At 52.3% G+C, this 14,990-nt stretch overlaps 1 protein-coding gene across 1 annotated transcript in view; it reads left to right on the forward strand.

Annotated features, from left to right (window-relative positions):
• The window catches only part of LOC121021361 (long-chain-fatty-acid--CoA ligase ACSBG2-like), a 36,919-nt gene that overhangs the window by 13,629 nt on the left and 8,300 nt on the right, over positions 1-14,990 (forward strand). The window contains exons 5-11 of the mRNA XM_040461664.1: positions 807-927; positions 3,122-3,205; positions 5,422-5,571; positions 9,233-9,409; positions 12,046-12,227; positions 12,383-12,622; positions 14,739-14,944. Coding sequence (XP_040317598.1) covers positions 807-927; positions 3,122-3,205; positions 5,422-5,571; positions 9,233-9,409; positions 12,046-12,227; positions 12,383-12,622; positions 14,739-14,944 — 1,160 coding nt within the window. The remainder of the gene's footprint in view (positions 1-806; positions 928-3,121; positions 3,206-5,421; positions 5,572-9,232; positions 9,410-12,045; positions 12,228-12,382; positions 12,623-14,738; positions 14,945-14,990) is intronic.

Here is a 14,990-nt window from a genome sequence, read left to right on the forward strand (position 1 = left end):
AGCCGCCGTGGGCTCCCTCTGACGGAGATGTGACCGAGGATTCAGGTGCAACCCCAGGTTAGCAGGCAAGACAGACACAGCAAACCAATGTGACCAGCATCTCAGATACATAAGGCGCTTCTGTGACTGAGTAATAAATTTTTAACGTTTGTTTTTGAGACAGAGATAGAAAGAGACAGAGTGCTAGCGGGGGGGAGGGGCAGAGAGAGAGGGAGACACAGAATCCGAAGCAGGCTCCGGGCTCCGAGCTGTCGGCACAGAGCCCGACGCGGGGCTCGAACTCACAGATCTCGAGATCATGACCTGAGCTGAAGCTGGAGGCTTATCCAACTGAGCCCCCCAGGCGCCCCAGGGAAACGCACATTTAAAAACCGGAACTGTCAAAAGCAAAAACAAAAGGCAATAAAATGGAGGGGAACAGGTGGCTGAGTATAGGTCCAAATCCCACTTCTAGCATCCATTGCTAGAACAAAGTGCCCTATAAAATGCTCATCTATAAAGTGAGACACTGTGTGGGCTCCGTGATCTGCCGTCACAATGACATTATAGGAGCTGTTGTTTTCATAATCCTCATTTCTGCTGTCCTCATCCTGGTTAACTTGTGGAGGGAGGGAAGCTGGTGCCAAGGTTGCAAACTCAGAACTTGCCGATAGACCCTTCCCCTCCCCCACCTTCCAGGACATTCTCACTTTAAGGTGTGGAGGTGTGGGGGTGTGTGTGTGTGTGTGCGCGCGCATGCACACACACACACACACACACACACACATACACACACACACACACACACACACGTTTTCTTTTCCCAGGGGCCTTTGTGTTGGTATTTATTCTACCAACTCTGCAGACGCCTGTCAATACGTCATTACTCATGCCAAAGTGAACATCCTGCTGGTTGAGAATGACCTACAGCTACAGAAAATCCTTTCGGTAAAACCTTAACCCAAACAGCGTCTGCCAGTCACCCAAGGGGACCTCAGGGCTCTGACTACATGTCTTGTCGCTCCCAGGTGGATGCAAGAGATAGGTGGGGTGAGGGGGCTGGCCCCATTCTCGGGTTCACTAAGGCTACTTTGGTGTGAGTAGGGGGTGCAGGGTGAAGCCAGGGAGATTTAATTTCTGACTCATGTTAACTCTACTTCCTAAGCTTCTATTTTCAGAATATGTTTATGTACAGTCTGCTGTTTATTTTCTTTTAGAAATGTAATTATTTTGAGACTTACACCCCTGGTAATTATATTTTTTGTAACTGTCGTAATTTCTAAAATGCTTGTCTTTCTCTTCTATTTCTTCCTGTTTCACCTTCTTCTGGTGTGGCTCTCTCTTCCCTCGGTGCTTGTATGTTTGCTTTGTGTTCTTCCTTCCCAGCTGTGTCTACTTTGTTTTAAATTTTATGTTGGAATGTTGGGTGGCAAATTTCCTTTGCTTTGTGGTGACTTTTCTCTGTGTCCAAAATTTGGCTCCTCTCCAATTCCCCTTTTTTTTTTCTTGTAGTATCTTCGTATGGATGTTGTAGAAAGTTTCTCAGTTCCTAGTATTTGAATGAGCTGCACTTTCCTGACCCATCTTTTGGCAGGAAGATCCTATGGGAAGGGGAATCCTCAGGAGGGTGAGCCTAGGTGACCAGATTCACCACTCAGCCCAAGGGCCCCCTGGCTGCTTGCATCAACACCATATTTCTGGATTACACACTTTTCTACTTTTTAAGGTCTCTGGAGTTGAGATGTATCTTGCCATCAATGGCATCCTCCAATCACCGCTGGCATGTCTGCCCACACTTTAACATCTCTGAAATTAGGGTAGACTTTCCAGACTCATGAAATCAGCTAGACCCAGTGAAACAGACCACTCGGCAGCCAAGCCTCCTTGGATGCCTAATCCTTGACCTGGTTCAGGGAGAGCAGACTTCCCCCCTCCAGCCTTGAGCTTTCTCAAATTGCTTTCTTTCTTCTTTTAAAAAAATTTTTAATGTTGATTTATTCTTGAGAGAGAGAGAGAGAGAGAGAGGGAGAGAGAGAGAGCATGAGCCAGGGAGGGGCAGAGACAGAGGGAGACATAGAACCCAAAGCAGGCTCCGGGCTCTGAGCTGTCAGCACAGAGCCTGATGTGGGGCTCGAACTCACGGACTGTGAGTCAGATGCTTAACTGACTGAGCCACCCAGCCGACCCTGAAATTGTTTTAAGTGATGCATCTGTGGTCCCTGAAACTCATGTCACTCCCTGTTTGTTCTGTTCATAGCAGAACAAACAGTGGGGTGGATGAAGAGTGGGGCTTACAAGTTGGGTTTTCCACCATTAGAAAATACTGCGGATCCTTTGTATGCAAGATTCAAAGCCAGGCTTCTGACACGCTCCTCCCAAACTGGATGTTCAGTTCCATTTGGAAATCTTTGATTCTGGGTGATACTCATGGCTTACAGCCCTCCAACTCTAGAGGGCTAGAGTCCTAGCCATCTTAGACTTTACACAGTCCTCAAACATCCCCGGCCACTGCCTGCTCCAAGCTTTCTAGAGGTCTGTTCTCTCCCTCTCCAGAAACCTCCTGTCTGACCGTCATGAGCGCTTCTGTCCTCTTTTCTCTCAATCCACACGGGGGTCTTGGTTATAATTGTAATTACCACACTGGGTGCTGGAAGTGACTTCTGTCATGGCACAGAGCCATACCCCTTCCTCTGCATCAACAGGATACAAGAATCCTGCAGGCGTGCTCAACCGAGCCTTGGCATCTTAGGTGTTGGTAGAAAGTCCTCAAGTTGTCCAGGTCCCGGTCACCTTCACAGAGAATTTCTGTTGCCCAATTCCAGCTAGAAGGTTAGCTGGCTCCTGGCTGCACAGCACAAGGGGCAAGGTCACCAACCAACAGCCACAGCTGTGTGTGTGGCAGAACCCAGGAGGCTGTGGGCTTCGCCAGCCTTTAAGTGCAGGATGCCACAGATACGGACCACAGGGAACCCAGCAGTCCAGAGACCAGGGCGTGTCCTGTCAGTCGGGACAAACAGCAGTGCTGTACAGGGTGGGCAGGACAAAGAAAGGAGGCTGGGGCGGCTGTGGGAGATTGCTTGGGATGGGCACCCGCCTTCAATCTCTCCCAGGGCCAAGAGGCCCACGCGAAACTTTCTTTCAGATTCCGCAGGGCAGGATGGAGACCCTAAAAGCGATCATCCAGTACAAGCTGCCAATGAAGGAGAGCAGAGAAAACCTGTACTCTGTAAGTGTGGGAGTGGGGGGGCACCTCGCAAGGGAAGATGTGTGCTCTGGTTATTTATTGCTGTGAAACAAATCTCCCCCCCAGACTGACGGCTTAAGACACCAACGATCATTTTGTCATTCATTCTTTTTCAGAGCGTTAAGGTCATTGAAAAAATAATGCCTTGTGGGAAATTAGGTGTGTGAAAACTCACAGCATTGAGTTTAAATATTTACTTTAGGGGCGCCTGGGTGGCTCAGTCGGTTGAGCGGCCGACTTCAGCTCAGGTCATGATCTCACGGTCTGTGGGTTTGAGCCCTGGATCAGGCTCTATGCTGACAGCTCAGAGCCTGGAGCCTGTTTCAGATTCTGTGTCTCCTTCTCTCTGCCCCTCCCCTGTTCATGCTCTATCTCTCTCTGTCTCAAAAATAAATAAATGCTAAAAAAAATTTTAAAAAAATATTTATTTTATATCCAAATCAGAATTGGTTATTTTGCTAAAACCATTAAGCACCATTTACTATGCATCTGGGGCTGAGCGGACCAGCAGCCGTCTTGGAGCCTGCCTTTATTTAAATTTTTGATATTTCATTCATCATGGATTTAAAAACGTGTTTTTAAGGTTTATTTTTGAGAGAGAAAGCACGTGAACAGGGGAGGGGCAGAGAGAGAGAGAGAGAGAGAATAAGGGCAGGGGAGTAGCAGAGAGAGAGGGGGGACAGAGGATCTGAAGCAGGTTCCCTATGACATGGGGCTCGAACCATGAGACCATGACCTGAACCAAAGTCGGACGCTTAACCAACTGAGCCACCCAGGTGCCCCCATCATGGATTTTTTTTTTTTTTTACGTTGTCAGTGACTTTAAAAATATTGCATTAAAATACTACTTATGTTGATTACCAAAGGTTTGTTGCCCTTTTGTTTTATTCTGTTGTTTGCATCTTCTTAAACTTTGCCCTAGAGGCTAAGTGTCGAGTCCTCACTCTGGTCCTGCAGCCCGGGCTCCTCCTCCTATATACCTCCCTCTCTCTCTGCGGCCTCTCCAAGCATGGTGACGTCAGGCTAGCCGAAGCAGGGGTGAGGTGCATGACGGTACACGGAGTGATCTCACAGAAGCCACGGGACAAGCTCCTGTTAACGCCCATGTGATCAGACTCTCAAACTCATGACTTGGATCAGAAGTCCTAACACGTCACGGAGTTTTTCCCGGTTGCCCTCCGTGCAAGGCGGACAAAAGGCGCCCATGATCCTTTCTGCCAACCAGAACCCTCGGCAGCTTCTGTGCCTTCCAGAAAACACTCAAATATCAAGACCAGGATGGCGACTGATTAAGGAAGAAAGCTGATCAGAATCACAGACATTTTAGAGGTTAAGAGTGGCCACCACAGCAACAATATCTGAGGTCTGGATACCTTAAAAAACAAAAACAAAAACAAAAAGCTCCCTTGTTAGCAACACTACCTACAGTGGGGTTTCTCAACCTCATTGCTCTGGACATCTGGGGCGGATCATTCTTAGTCGTGCGGCCGAACTGTGAGGTATCGGATGCCAGGTGGTGCCCCTGGCCTCCACCTGCTAGATGTCAGCAGCGCTGTCCTCGCTGAAACCACAAACACCCTCAGACATGACCTGCTGCCGTGGGGCCGGCATCACCCTGGCTCCACTTCTGGAGGACGCTGCGTGCCCTCCGTCTGGAATCCAGGGCACCGCCCTCACCCAGAGCCGAGCTGGGGCTCCCGGGTAGAAGTGCTACAGATCCTGTGCGGTCACTCCGTTCACACAACCCAGCAGCGCCTTCTGAGGCAACGTAGTTGAAGGCAGTTAAGCGCACAGGCTCTGGAGTCTGGCCACCTTGGTTCAGAAGGCTGGTTCCTGTTTACTTGCCGGGTGACCTTTGGCGGCTCCCGGGGCTACATCTTGACTCATTCGTGTCCAGATGACTCACTCCTGCCCCAGCACTTCCAGCAAAAGCCCTGACCTTCAGTGCGATTGGACCAGCGGCCGTCACATGCCCAGACCCAGCAGCCGGGCCAGGAAGTGGAGGAGGAGAAGCAAACATTTTAGGGCTTTTTAAAGAGGCACCAGGACTGGTGATCCTAAGCCTTCCCTCATGCTGGCAATCATGCTTTAGAGAGGCTGCTGGTACCCGACCAGACTGGGGAGGGCGACCCCTGGCGTGTCGTGGGTCACCCTCACATCTGGGGTCCTCATGCTCTGCTTGTCTCTTCTTTCCACAGTGGAATGATTTCATGGAGCTTGGCCACAGCATCCCCGATTCCCAGCTGGACCAGATCATGGAAAGCCAGAGGCCCAATCAGTGTGCAGTGATCATTTATACTTCTGGGACCTTAGGCATCCCCAAGGGAGTGATGCTTAGCCACGACAACGTAAGTGTGGTCTTTGCCAACAGTGATGAACTCGGTAGCACCCGGAGTCCCTGCACCCTGGGCCAGGGGCCCTCAGGCTCTTTCCGTTCCTGACCCACAGGGGCAGGGTGGCATTTAGGGGCCCGGCACACGACGCCTCCCACCCACTGAAGCATGGAACAGTCATGAGAACACTTCCAAAGAGAGCAGTGTAGCACAAGGGCTGAAATCAAGGACCTCAGAGCAGACCCGTGTTCAGGACTTAACCCAAGGGCCCCAAGCCTCGGTTTGCGCATCTGTAAAATGGGTGTGGTGCGACAATCCCCGCCTGGCAGGCTGTTTTGAAAATGAAATGAGTTCCCGTTTGGAGAGAGCTCAGGACGGACGGTGTTTGATAGTAAGACACGTATGTGAGAGAGCAGAACACACATTCTGTGCTTCGGAAGTAAAGCAGAAGTCGCTGTTTTGGTTACTCGGGAAAGGCTGCGTCTTTGGAAAAGATATATGCCTGGACAGAGTCCACAAGCGAAAGCAATTTATGTCTTTTTAGCGAAAGCAATTTAGATCATCGTTACAGGAGAAAAAAAGGGGGAAAAAAGGGAACAGATGCTAAGGGATTCCGTTTATATAAAACCCTAAGAAATGCCAACTTATCCACAGGGACAGAAAGCAGGTTGGGGCTTAAGCAGAGACGCGACGTAAACACGTCCAAGCCAGGTGCAGAGCGGCAGACGGGGCAAACCGCGCCCTGTGTTAAAAACTGAACAACGTCAGCAAGCAAGGTGCACGCGTGTGCTTTTTAGAAGCAGAAAAGCGTCCACAGGACGCGCCCCCGACCGGCGATGGTGGGTCTCCATCAGCATGATCGCTAGTGTTTACGCGAAGTTGCCTCCCAGCCCAGACGGACAGTCAGCAGATGCGCCAGGCCCTGCGCCGGCCGTGCCCTCTGCTCGCTCTCGTTGCCAGAGAGCCCCACGGCTTGTAGCTTCGCCTGCTTCAGGTCCCTGCTCACACGTTATCGCCTCCACGAAGCCCTCCCGGGCTTCCAGGTTGAAAACACCCACAAAAATAAAGCACCCCAGGGCCTCTATGGAATCCGTGAATAAATGGATGCAAGGAACCTAGGTAGACCCTCACCCTACCCTGGCCAGCGTCTCTCCCTCTCGTCTCGCCCGTCGTGTCTGGGGAAACGTTCCCCTCCCATAAGGGTGATTGGCACAGGTCCCCCAGTGAGCCCACCCGGGTCTGAGTCCCGGCACTCCCACTTGCTGGTCGTGTGGCCTGGGACAAGTTCCTCATCTTCTCGGCGCCTCAGTTTCCCCATCTGTAACAGGGAGACCAGAACGGCTTGTGTCTCTTAGAGATGCCTCACGGAGTAAATTACTTCAGATGCTGTGTCGGGTGACTCGGGCTGCCTTAAAACCCCAGCAGTGGATTCCTTCCGGGTCCGGAGTTCAGGCGGGGCTCAGTGGGGAGTTTCTTTGGCCCCAGGAAGCGTCAGCTGGTGCCTCCTGGCCCACGAAGGGCGCGCTCACCTGTCTCACGTGGCCTGGGGTACCCCGCCACGCAGTGGCCCTGAGGTCACGAAACGTCGTGTGGTGGCTGGCTCCCCCAGAGGAAGCAACCTCGGGGACAGACGCAGAGGTTCAATGTCTGAAGTTCAATGTCCAATGTTCCCCCCCGTGACGGGAAAGGAAAACACCGCAGCTCCGAACAGACACGCGGCAGGGAAACCCACGGCACAAACACGGACACGCAGCGAGCCATACCCAGCCGTGCTAACATTCGCTGTTAAATCACATCACCGTCGTTTTTAATGTCAACTTATTTTGGGGAGACAGAGGGAGACAGAGCATGACCAGGGAAGGGGCAGAGAGAGGAGGAGACACAGATTCTGAAAGCAGGCTCCAGGCTCTGAGCTGTCAGCACAGAGCACGATGCGGGGCTCGAACTCACGGACTGTGAGCTCATGCCCTGAGCCCGAGTCGGACGCCCAACCGACTGAGCCACCCAGGTGCCCCACATCATCGTCTTTATTTTTTTTATTTTTATTTTTTTAAATTTTTTTTTCAACGTTTATTTATTTTTGGGACAGAGAGAGACAGAGCATGAAGGGGGGAGGGGCAGAGAGAGAGGGAGACACAAAATCGGAAACAGGCTCCAGGCTCCGAGCCATCAGCCCAGAGCCTGACGCGGGGCTCGAACTCACGGACCGCGAGATCGTGACCTGGCTGAAGTCGGACGCTTAACCGACTGAGCCACCCAGGCGCCCCACATCATCGTCTTTAAAGCAGGAAGTCAAAGCTAGCCCTGTGTTCTCAGTAGACACGACAGGTCTGGGTTTCTCCTACTTACAGGGTACTCTGTGCCAACATAAGCATGTGTGAACCCCTCACTAAACCCATTACCGCCAGGGAAACTGTCGTGAACCCCTTTCACAGATAAGAAACCGAGGCTCAGACAGGGAAAATGACGTGCTCAACGTCCCTGGGCCAGGATCTGAACCCAGGAGGGTCGACACCAGGGGCCGACCTCATCGTCTACACGTGCCAAGCACCCTCCCTGGACGAATGGTTGCTGGGTGCCTCAGAGCACAGGCTGGAAGCAACGGGCTGGTGGAAAAGAAGGAAACTCCCTCCATCCTGAGGCCCAGGGGAAGAAGTGGGCCTGATCCTGAGGGCTCGCGATGGGCCAGTGCTTAGCAAACTTCACCACACTTAAATGTCTCATCTCTCTCCTCCCTCCGTCAACAAACACGCATCAAGTCTGCACGGAACCAATGAGGGCCCTCGGGAAGACAGGGAATGAGCAGATAAAATCATGCACGCTGTGGTGATGACATCCAAGGAATCAGGCAGACAACGGGAACTTCGGTTTGGGGGGCATGGGACGGCCTCTCTGAGTTGGTGACATTTAAGCAGAAACGTAATATTCAAGAAAGACTCAGTTGGGGGGAAAGCTGGAGGAAGAGCATTCTGAGCAGATGGAACAGCATGTGCCAAGGCCCTGAGGCACGACCCTGCCTTGTGTGCCGGAGGAACAGCGTGGAGGCCCGTGTGGCTGAAATTAATGAGGTAATTCCTTGCCAGGGATTTACGATACCAGTGAGAAATGCAGACTGCGAAGTTACAGATCTGCCAAGACTTCACATCGAGGCATGCGGTGGAGAAAGAAAACCACGGATGTGCTAACTGCTGCGTGTTTGTGTGATGGGATTATGGGAGGCTGTTTGGTTTGCTGGACAGGAGAAGCCCCTGTGCCCATTTTACAGATGCGCAAAGAGCCCAGGGCCTCCTAGTGGGCAAGTAGTGGAGTCAGGATTTGATCCTGGGACACGTACTGAGTCCTTTGGATTTCTGACTCTCCATGAAGACGTTCTAATTCTAGGGCCCGTTGCTGGGTCCAAGGGGCTCTTCAAGCCCCGAAGCTGCCCACTATTTTCACAGCTCCCCTTAGCCTCGGGCAGGTTACCTCACTGCTCCGTGTTTCTATTTCCCCACCTGTCAAATGTACAGAATCATAGCTACTGACCCCAGCATGCTACGACTTGCTGTTTACAAAGTACGACAGCACTGCCGAGCACCCAGTCGGTGCTTTGCCAGCGTCCGTTAAATAATTGCACTGAAACGGCCCCCTGGCAAGGGCGGGGCACCCTGGGTGGTAAGCCCGACTTGTGTTCCAGATCACGTGGACGGCCGGAGCAGCAGCAAAGAACTGTGGCCTGTCTACTGCTGCACAAAAGCAGGAGGTGGTGGTCAGCTACCTCCCCCTCAGCCACATTGCGGCTCAGATGATGGACATCTGGGTCACCATGAAGATCGGGGCCTCCACCTACTTTGCTCAGCCAGACGCTCTCAAGGTAAGGCTGAGGGCAGCCCGGGGTTAGGGGGTGGTTTTGCTGAGTCTCCGATCCAGGGGTTCCTTCTCTATCTTACGCTCCAACACAGGAGCAGTGGAAATAGTTGACTACATTCTTTTAGTTTATGTCTTTATCCACGTCAGGGCATCCCCATATGGTTGTGTGGGTGGTACACTGAACCACCCCAAACTAACAATGTGACTGGTATTAAAAGCAGAACATATTGGGGGCGGCCAGGGTGGCTCAGTCGGTGGAATGTCTGACTTTGGCTCAGGTCATGATCTCACAGTTCATGAGTTCGAGTCCCGCGTCGGGCTCTGTGCTGATGGCTCAGAGCCTGGAGCCTGCTTGGGATTCTGTGTCTCCCCCTCTCTCTGCCCCTCCCCTGCTCACGCTTTGTCTTTCTGTCTCTCTCTCAAAAATAAACAAACATTTAAAAAAAATTTTTTTAAAGCAAAATGTATGTGTCTGTGTGTGTGTGTGTGTGTGTGTTTAAGTCAGTATTCCCAGCACCAAAAAGCTCCAAAAATCCAGATCTAGCTCAAGGTTCTTTACCACGTCTACAAAGTCCCTTTTGCTGTGAAAGAGAACATATTCACAGGTTCTGGGGTTAGGGTGTGACATTTTCAGGGGACCATGACTCTGCCCAGAGGCATCGAGCAGGCTAAGTCCTCCGGCCTTTGTGACTCCTTCTAGAAGATTCGTTCTCCTGTTGCTCTCATGGCACACTCCTCTCATCATTTTGTTTTCCGCTTCGGTATCTCCTTGGCCCCTCTCCCACATCCCCCGTGCTCGTGTCTGAGATGTTGTAGCCACTCGATGACAAGCCCTTTCTTTTCTGGCTGACTGCTTCGTTGTACCCACACGCAGCTCCAAGATCCGAGACGTTCCCGTCCCTCCGCATCCTCATCAACTCCGAATACTGCCAACAGTTTCCAAACCAACCCAACGGGTCATAAAGTATCTTAACATATTACGAAACTGTCAGACTGTTTCCAAAGTGGCCGCCTCATTTCATACTCCCCCCAGAGCGGCCGCGGTACCGCTGTCCCTACCGCTGCTGTCTCAGTGGCAGGAAGGCGGCGTGTGCATTTCCCTGATGACTAACGGTGTGTGTGGGGGGGGGGGGGGTGGGGGGAGTGCCGCCTCATGTGCTTGGTACCGGCTGCATACCTTCTTTGGGAGAACAAGACCGTGCGAATCTTTTGCTCATTAAAATTTTTTTTATTTATTCATTTTTGAGAGGGCGGACACAGAGAGAGAGAGAGACAGAGACAGAGACAGAGACAGAGAGACAGAGAGAGAGAGAGAGAGAATTCCAAGCAGGCTCCACAATGTCAGTGCAGAGCCCGACACGGGGCTTGAACTCACAAACCGTGAGATCGTGATCTGAGCCAAAACCGAGAGTCGGACGCTTCGCCGACTGAGCCACCCAGGCGCCCCGCTTTTGCTCATTAAAAAATTTGGTTGGGGCGCCTGGTCACGATCTCACGGTTCATGGGTTCGAGCCCCGTGTCAGGCTCCGCAGTGACAGAACTGACCCTGCTTGAGATTCTCTCTCTCCCTCTCTGCCCCTCCCCTGCTCCTGCTCGCTCTCTCTCTCAAAATAAGTAAACACAACTTAAAAAGAAATTTGAAATTTGGTTGTGTATCTTCTTACGGTTGGGTTCTAACCAAATGCTGATTTACAAGGACCTCCGGCCAGTATCGTGTCTTCTCATTTTTAACTCCGATGAGGTCGTTTCTCTTTTCTTTCATGACTGTAGTGCCCTATGCAAGAGACCCCTGTCTGCCCCGGGGCCACACAGGTTTCCGTCGTGTGTCCCACAAAGCCTCTGCATCTTAGCTCTTACACTCAGGTCTGTGCTCCGTGTTGAGTTCACTTTTGCGTTTGATGAGAAGACACTAAGCTGGGCTCTTTTATTTTCTAGGATATGAACAGCCTTTCTTCCACTGCACTGCTCATAAACGTACTCTGCTCCGTCGAACTGGACGTCCGTCCTTATGCCAGAATCGCACCCACCAGAGTTTTCTCGCTTTCTGGCAGGACGACCAGCTTGCCCTGGTTTGCCTGGGACACCCCCGTTTTATGACCGAAAGCCCCCCGTTCCATGAACTCCTTCAGTTCTGAGCAAACCAGGGCAATCGCCCTGTTTTAGAATACATCGCAAAGTCAAACAGTATTTCTTCCAATTCTGTTCTTCTCTTCCCAAACTGCTTTGGTCGTTCTAGGTCCTCTGCATTTCCAAGTAAAATTTTAAGGCTGGCTTATCTATCTGTGTGGAAAAACCTGCCTGGATTTTGACAGGGGTTGCACCGAACCCGTAAATCTAACCGGGAAAGAATCTTACATCCTTATTAACAGTTGTGCAAAATTCTACTCCAAGCTTGGGTCAGGTGTGGGTTGGTTGGTTTGTTTTTACCAGTCTGTGGGCTCCACCAAATCCCTGGAGAGCGTGCGAAATCTGATTGGCTACCGGCCAGCCAATGGGTTGGCTCCCTTGGGTGGGGAGCTCACCCTGGGCCAATCAGCAAAGAGAAGGTACTCCTTGGCTGAGCTGGATGGCTGGGGAGAGACGGACATGTGGGTTCCACGCAAGGTGCAGGTGCGGCTAGATCAGCTCGGTCTCTTGCAGGGCACCTTGATCAATACTCTGCAGGAGGTAAAGCCTACTGCCTTCCTGGGGGTGCCCCGAATCTGGGAGAAGATGCAGGAGAGAATAAAGGAAACTGGCGCCAAATTCTCAAGCCTGAGGAAGAAGGTGTTTTCATGGGGAAGAGTTATTGGCTTCAAGATCCATACAAAAGGGATGTTGGGGTAGGTGCGGGGTCCAGTGGGGCCAGGCCGGGAGAGGGCAGGGGGTGAAGGGGCTCAGCCTTCTCCAGCGGGCTCCCCACCCACTCCCATTTGGTTGTCCATGACTGTTGACCCGTTCTTGGCATTCTTTTTTTTTTTGTCCTTGGCATTCTTAGTCACAGGACACATGATACTCCCATAAGCTACCGCGTGTCGAAGGCCCTCGTGTTCAGCAAAGTCAAGAGCGCCCTTGGCCTTGATCGCTGCCACTCTTTTATCAGCGGAGCCGCACCCCTCAACCAACAGACCGCTGAGTTCTTCCTAAGCCTGGACATACCCATAGGCGAGATGTACGGTATGAGTGAGAGCTCAGGGCCCCACACCGCATCCAGCCGGGAGAGCTACAGGATTCAAAGGTACTGGCCTCCTGGGCAGACCCCCAGCCCTCCAGCAACATGGGGGTCAGGGGTGAAAGGTGGGAGGGTAGGCAAGCCACTGAGCTAAGATGAACCCTGGCCTGAGTGTCCAGAATGGCCCCTGTTCTCCAGCTTCCAAGCCCTACATCCTCATGACCAAGGAAGCCCCCAGGTGCCAGAGAGCCCACAGACAAGGACTCTTAGAATGTTCCGGGGTCTCCCGCACTGTAATTTGTGAGTTCTGCCTGCAGACGGCCCGCACAGGCTCACTCACCCACCTCAGGTTCACCTCCTGAGACCTCAGGACCCTTCATCTCTGCCATGCTCCCCCCCAAACACGTCCATGGGCCCCCATGGCTTCCTCCCAAGCTCAGCTGGTCCCAGGCTGCAGGAGTAGACCCAAGGACACTGAAACAGAAGGAACACCAAAGACGAGTTCTCTTTGGGTCTGACAGTCACAGGAGCTCCCACCACCTCTCTCTGACCCCTCGCTGCCGTCGTATCACAAGTCCAGCTTGCCTTTCACGCTTGGCCAGGTTCCAACCGCCTCTGAACTTGGCAGAAAGTAAGCTCAATCCTCCTAATATGGCGAAACCATCCCTGCCTTTTACTTTTACCCTGTGGGGGAGCCCTGCACCTCAACGTCCCCATCCCCACTCCGAAGTCCCATCTGAGGCCTCTTTTCGGTGTAACCCACATGCCCACTGCAGTTTCTCCAAAACCAAAGGGCAGCCCTTCCCCAAAGAGAAGGGACCAGAAGAAAGGTGTAAGTCCCGGCCTCCATCTTTAAATCAATGAGGAATACAGGCCCTCGTCCCCAAACTCAGAAGGCATAAAATGACGCGGTGAAAAGCTCCCTCCCGCCCACCCCAAATCTCCAGTCTGCGACGTGAGTTTGCCACGGCCACCATAACTAAGTCCCACAGACTCAAGCAAGGGAGACGTTTTCTTACAACTCCAGAGAACAGACGTCCAAGGTCAAGGTGTGGACAGGCTGGCTCATTCTGAGGGTGACGGAGAATCTGCCCCAGGCCCTCCCCTGGCGTCTGGGGTGGGGCTTGGGGCTCGCTGGCCACCTCTGGCGTTCCAGGGCTTACAGACGCATCACCCGGATCCCCGCCTTCATCTTCACATGGTTCCCCCCACATGCGTGTCTGAAGGAGAAACCCCCCCTTTCTAGAAAGACACCAGGCCGGCTGGACTGGGGGCCACCCTACTCCAGCAGGACCTCGTCTTAATGTAACTAATTACACTGGCAGTGACCCTACTTCCAAACACGGTCACGTCGTGAGAGGCTGGGGGCTTGTGCCGCCACCTGTAGGGGGAGTGACGGGCACGATTCAGCCCGTAACGCCCTCCCGAGGGCAAAACTACCACAGCATTTCCTTTGAGTTAACCTCTGCATAAGCAGTGACGGGACGGATCTACTTCTATCCCAAACCAAAGCATTTTCCACGTGACAATGAACCCAAAACTCGTCTTCTCTCAACTGTTAGTTGCTCTCTGGAGCTTGGGAACCAAATGAAGTCAGATAACCCGGTGTCCTTCACTGTCTGGGTTTGTCATGCAAACACCCAGTCTTGACTCACCACCCACGCTCAGCAACCCAATGGATCTGGCAGGTGAGAGATTCTTACCCGGTAGAGAACGTTCCCCTATCCGAGCACACACCTGCCCCGTCTTCAGCAGTCGCGTGGTATCCCGCTGGGGGCACGTACTCTCATTTACTCAACGGGGCCTTTTGTTGCTGGGATTCTTATGGCTTTTTCTCCATCTTTCATCACCACAAACGACGCTGAAGCAAGCGCTTTGTAGACGTACCATATTATTGCGCTAAAAAAAAAAAAAAAAAAGGTATCTCAACACAACTTTTCATTTACACTCCTTTTGTCATGAGTGAGGTTGAAAAAAAAAATCTTTGCATATATTTAAAATCCACTTGTATTTCTTCTCCTCGGAACTCTCTACGCCCACCAGGTCCCGGAGAGGGTGAGACAGCAGATCCCGCGTGGGTCAGCTGAGCAGCGTTTGGAGCCTGGGCTGCAGACCCGGGCTGACCTGGGTGGGTGACCCGGTCTCTCTGTGCCCTGATTTCCCCCCTCCCGTCCCCCAGCAGCTGTGGCAAAGTCATGGATGGATGTAAGAACATGCTGTACCAGAAGAACAAGGACAGCATAGGGGAGATCTGCATCTGGGGCCGGCACGTCTTCATGGGCTATCTGGATATGGAAGATAGGACCATGGAGATCATTGACGACGAAGGCTGGTTACACACCGGGGACCTGGGCTACACAGACAACCAGGGCTTCCTCTACATCACTGGCCTCCATCTTTAAATCAATGAGGAATACAGGCCCTCGTCCCCAAA

The sequence above is a fragment of the Herpailurus yagouaroundi genome, unplaced genomic scaffold, assembly GCF_014898765.1.
Source record: "Herpailurus yagouaroundi ecotype Mexico unplaced genomic scaffold, PumYag 295, whole genome shotgun sequence".
NCBI classification, from domain to species: Eukaryota; Metazoa; Chordata; class Mammalia; order Carnivora; family Felidae; genus Herpailurus; species Herpailurus yagouaroundi.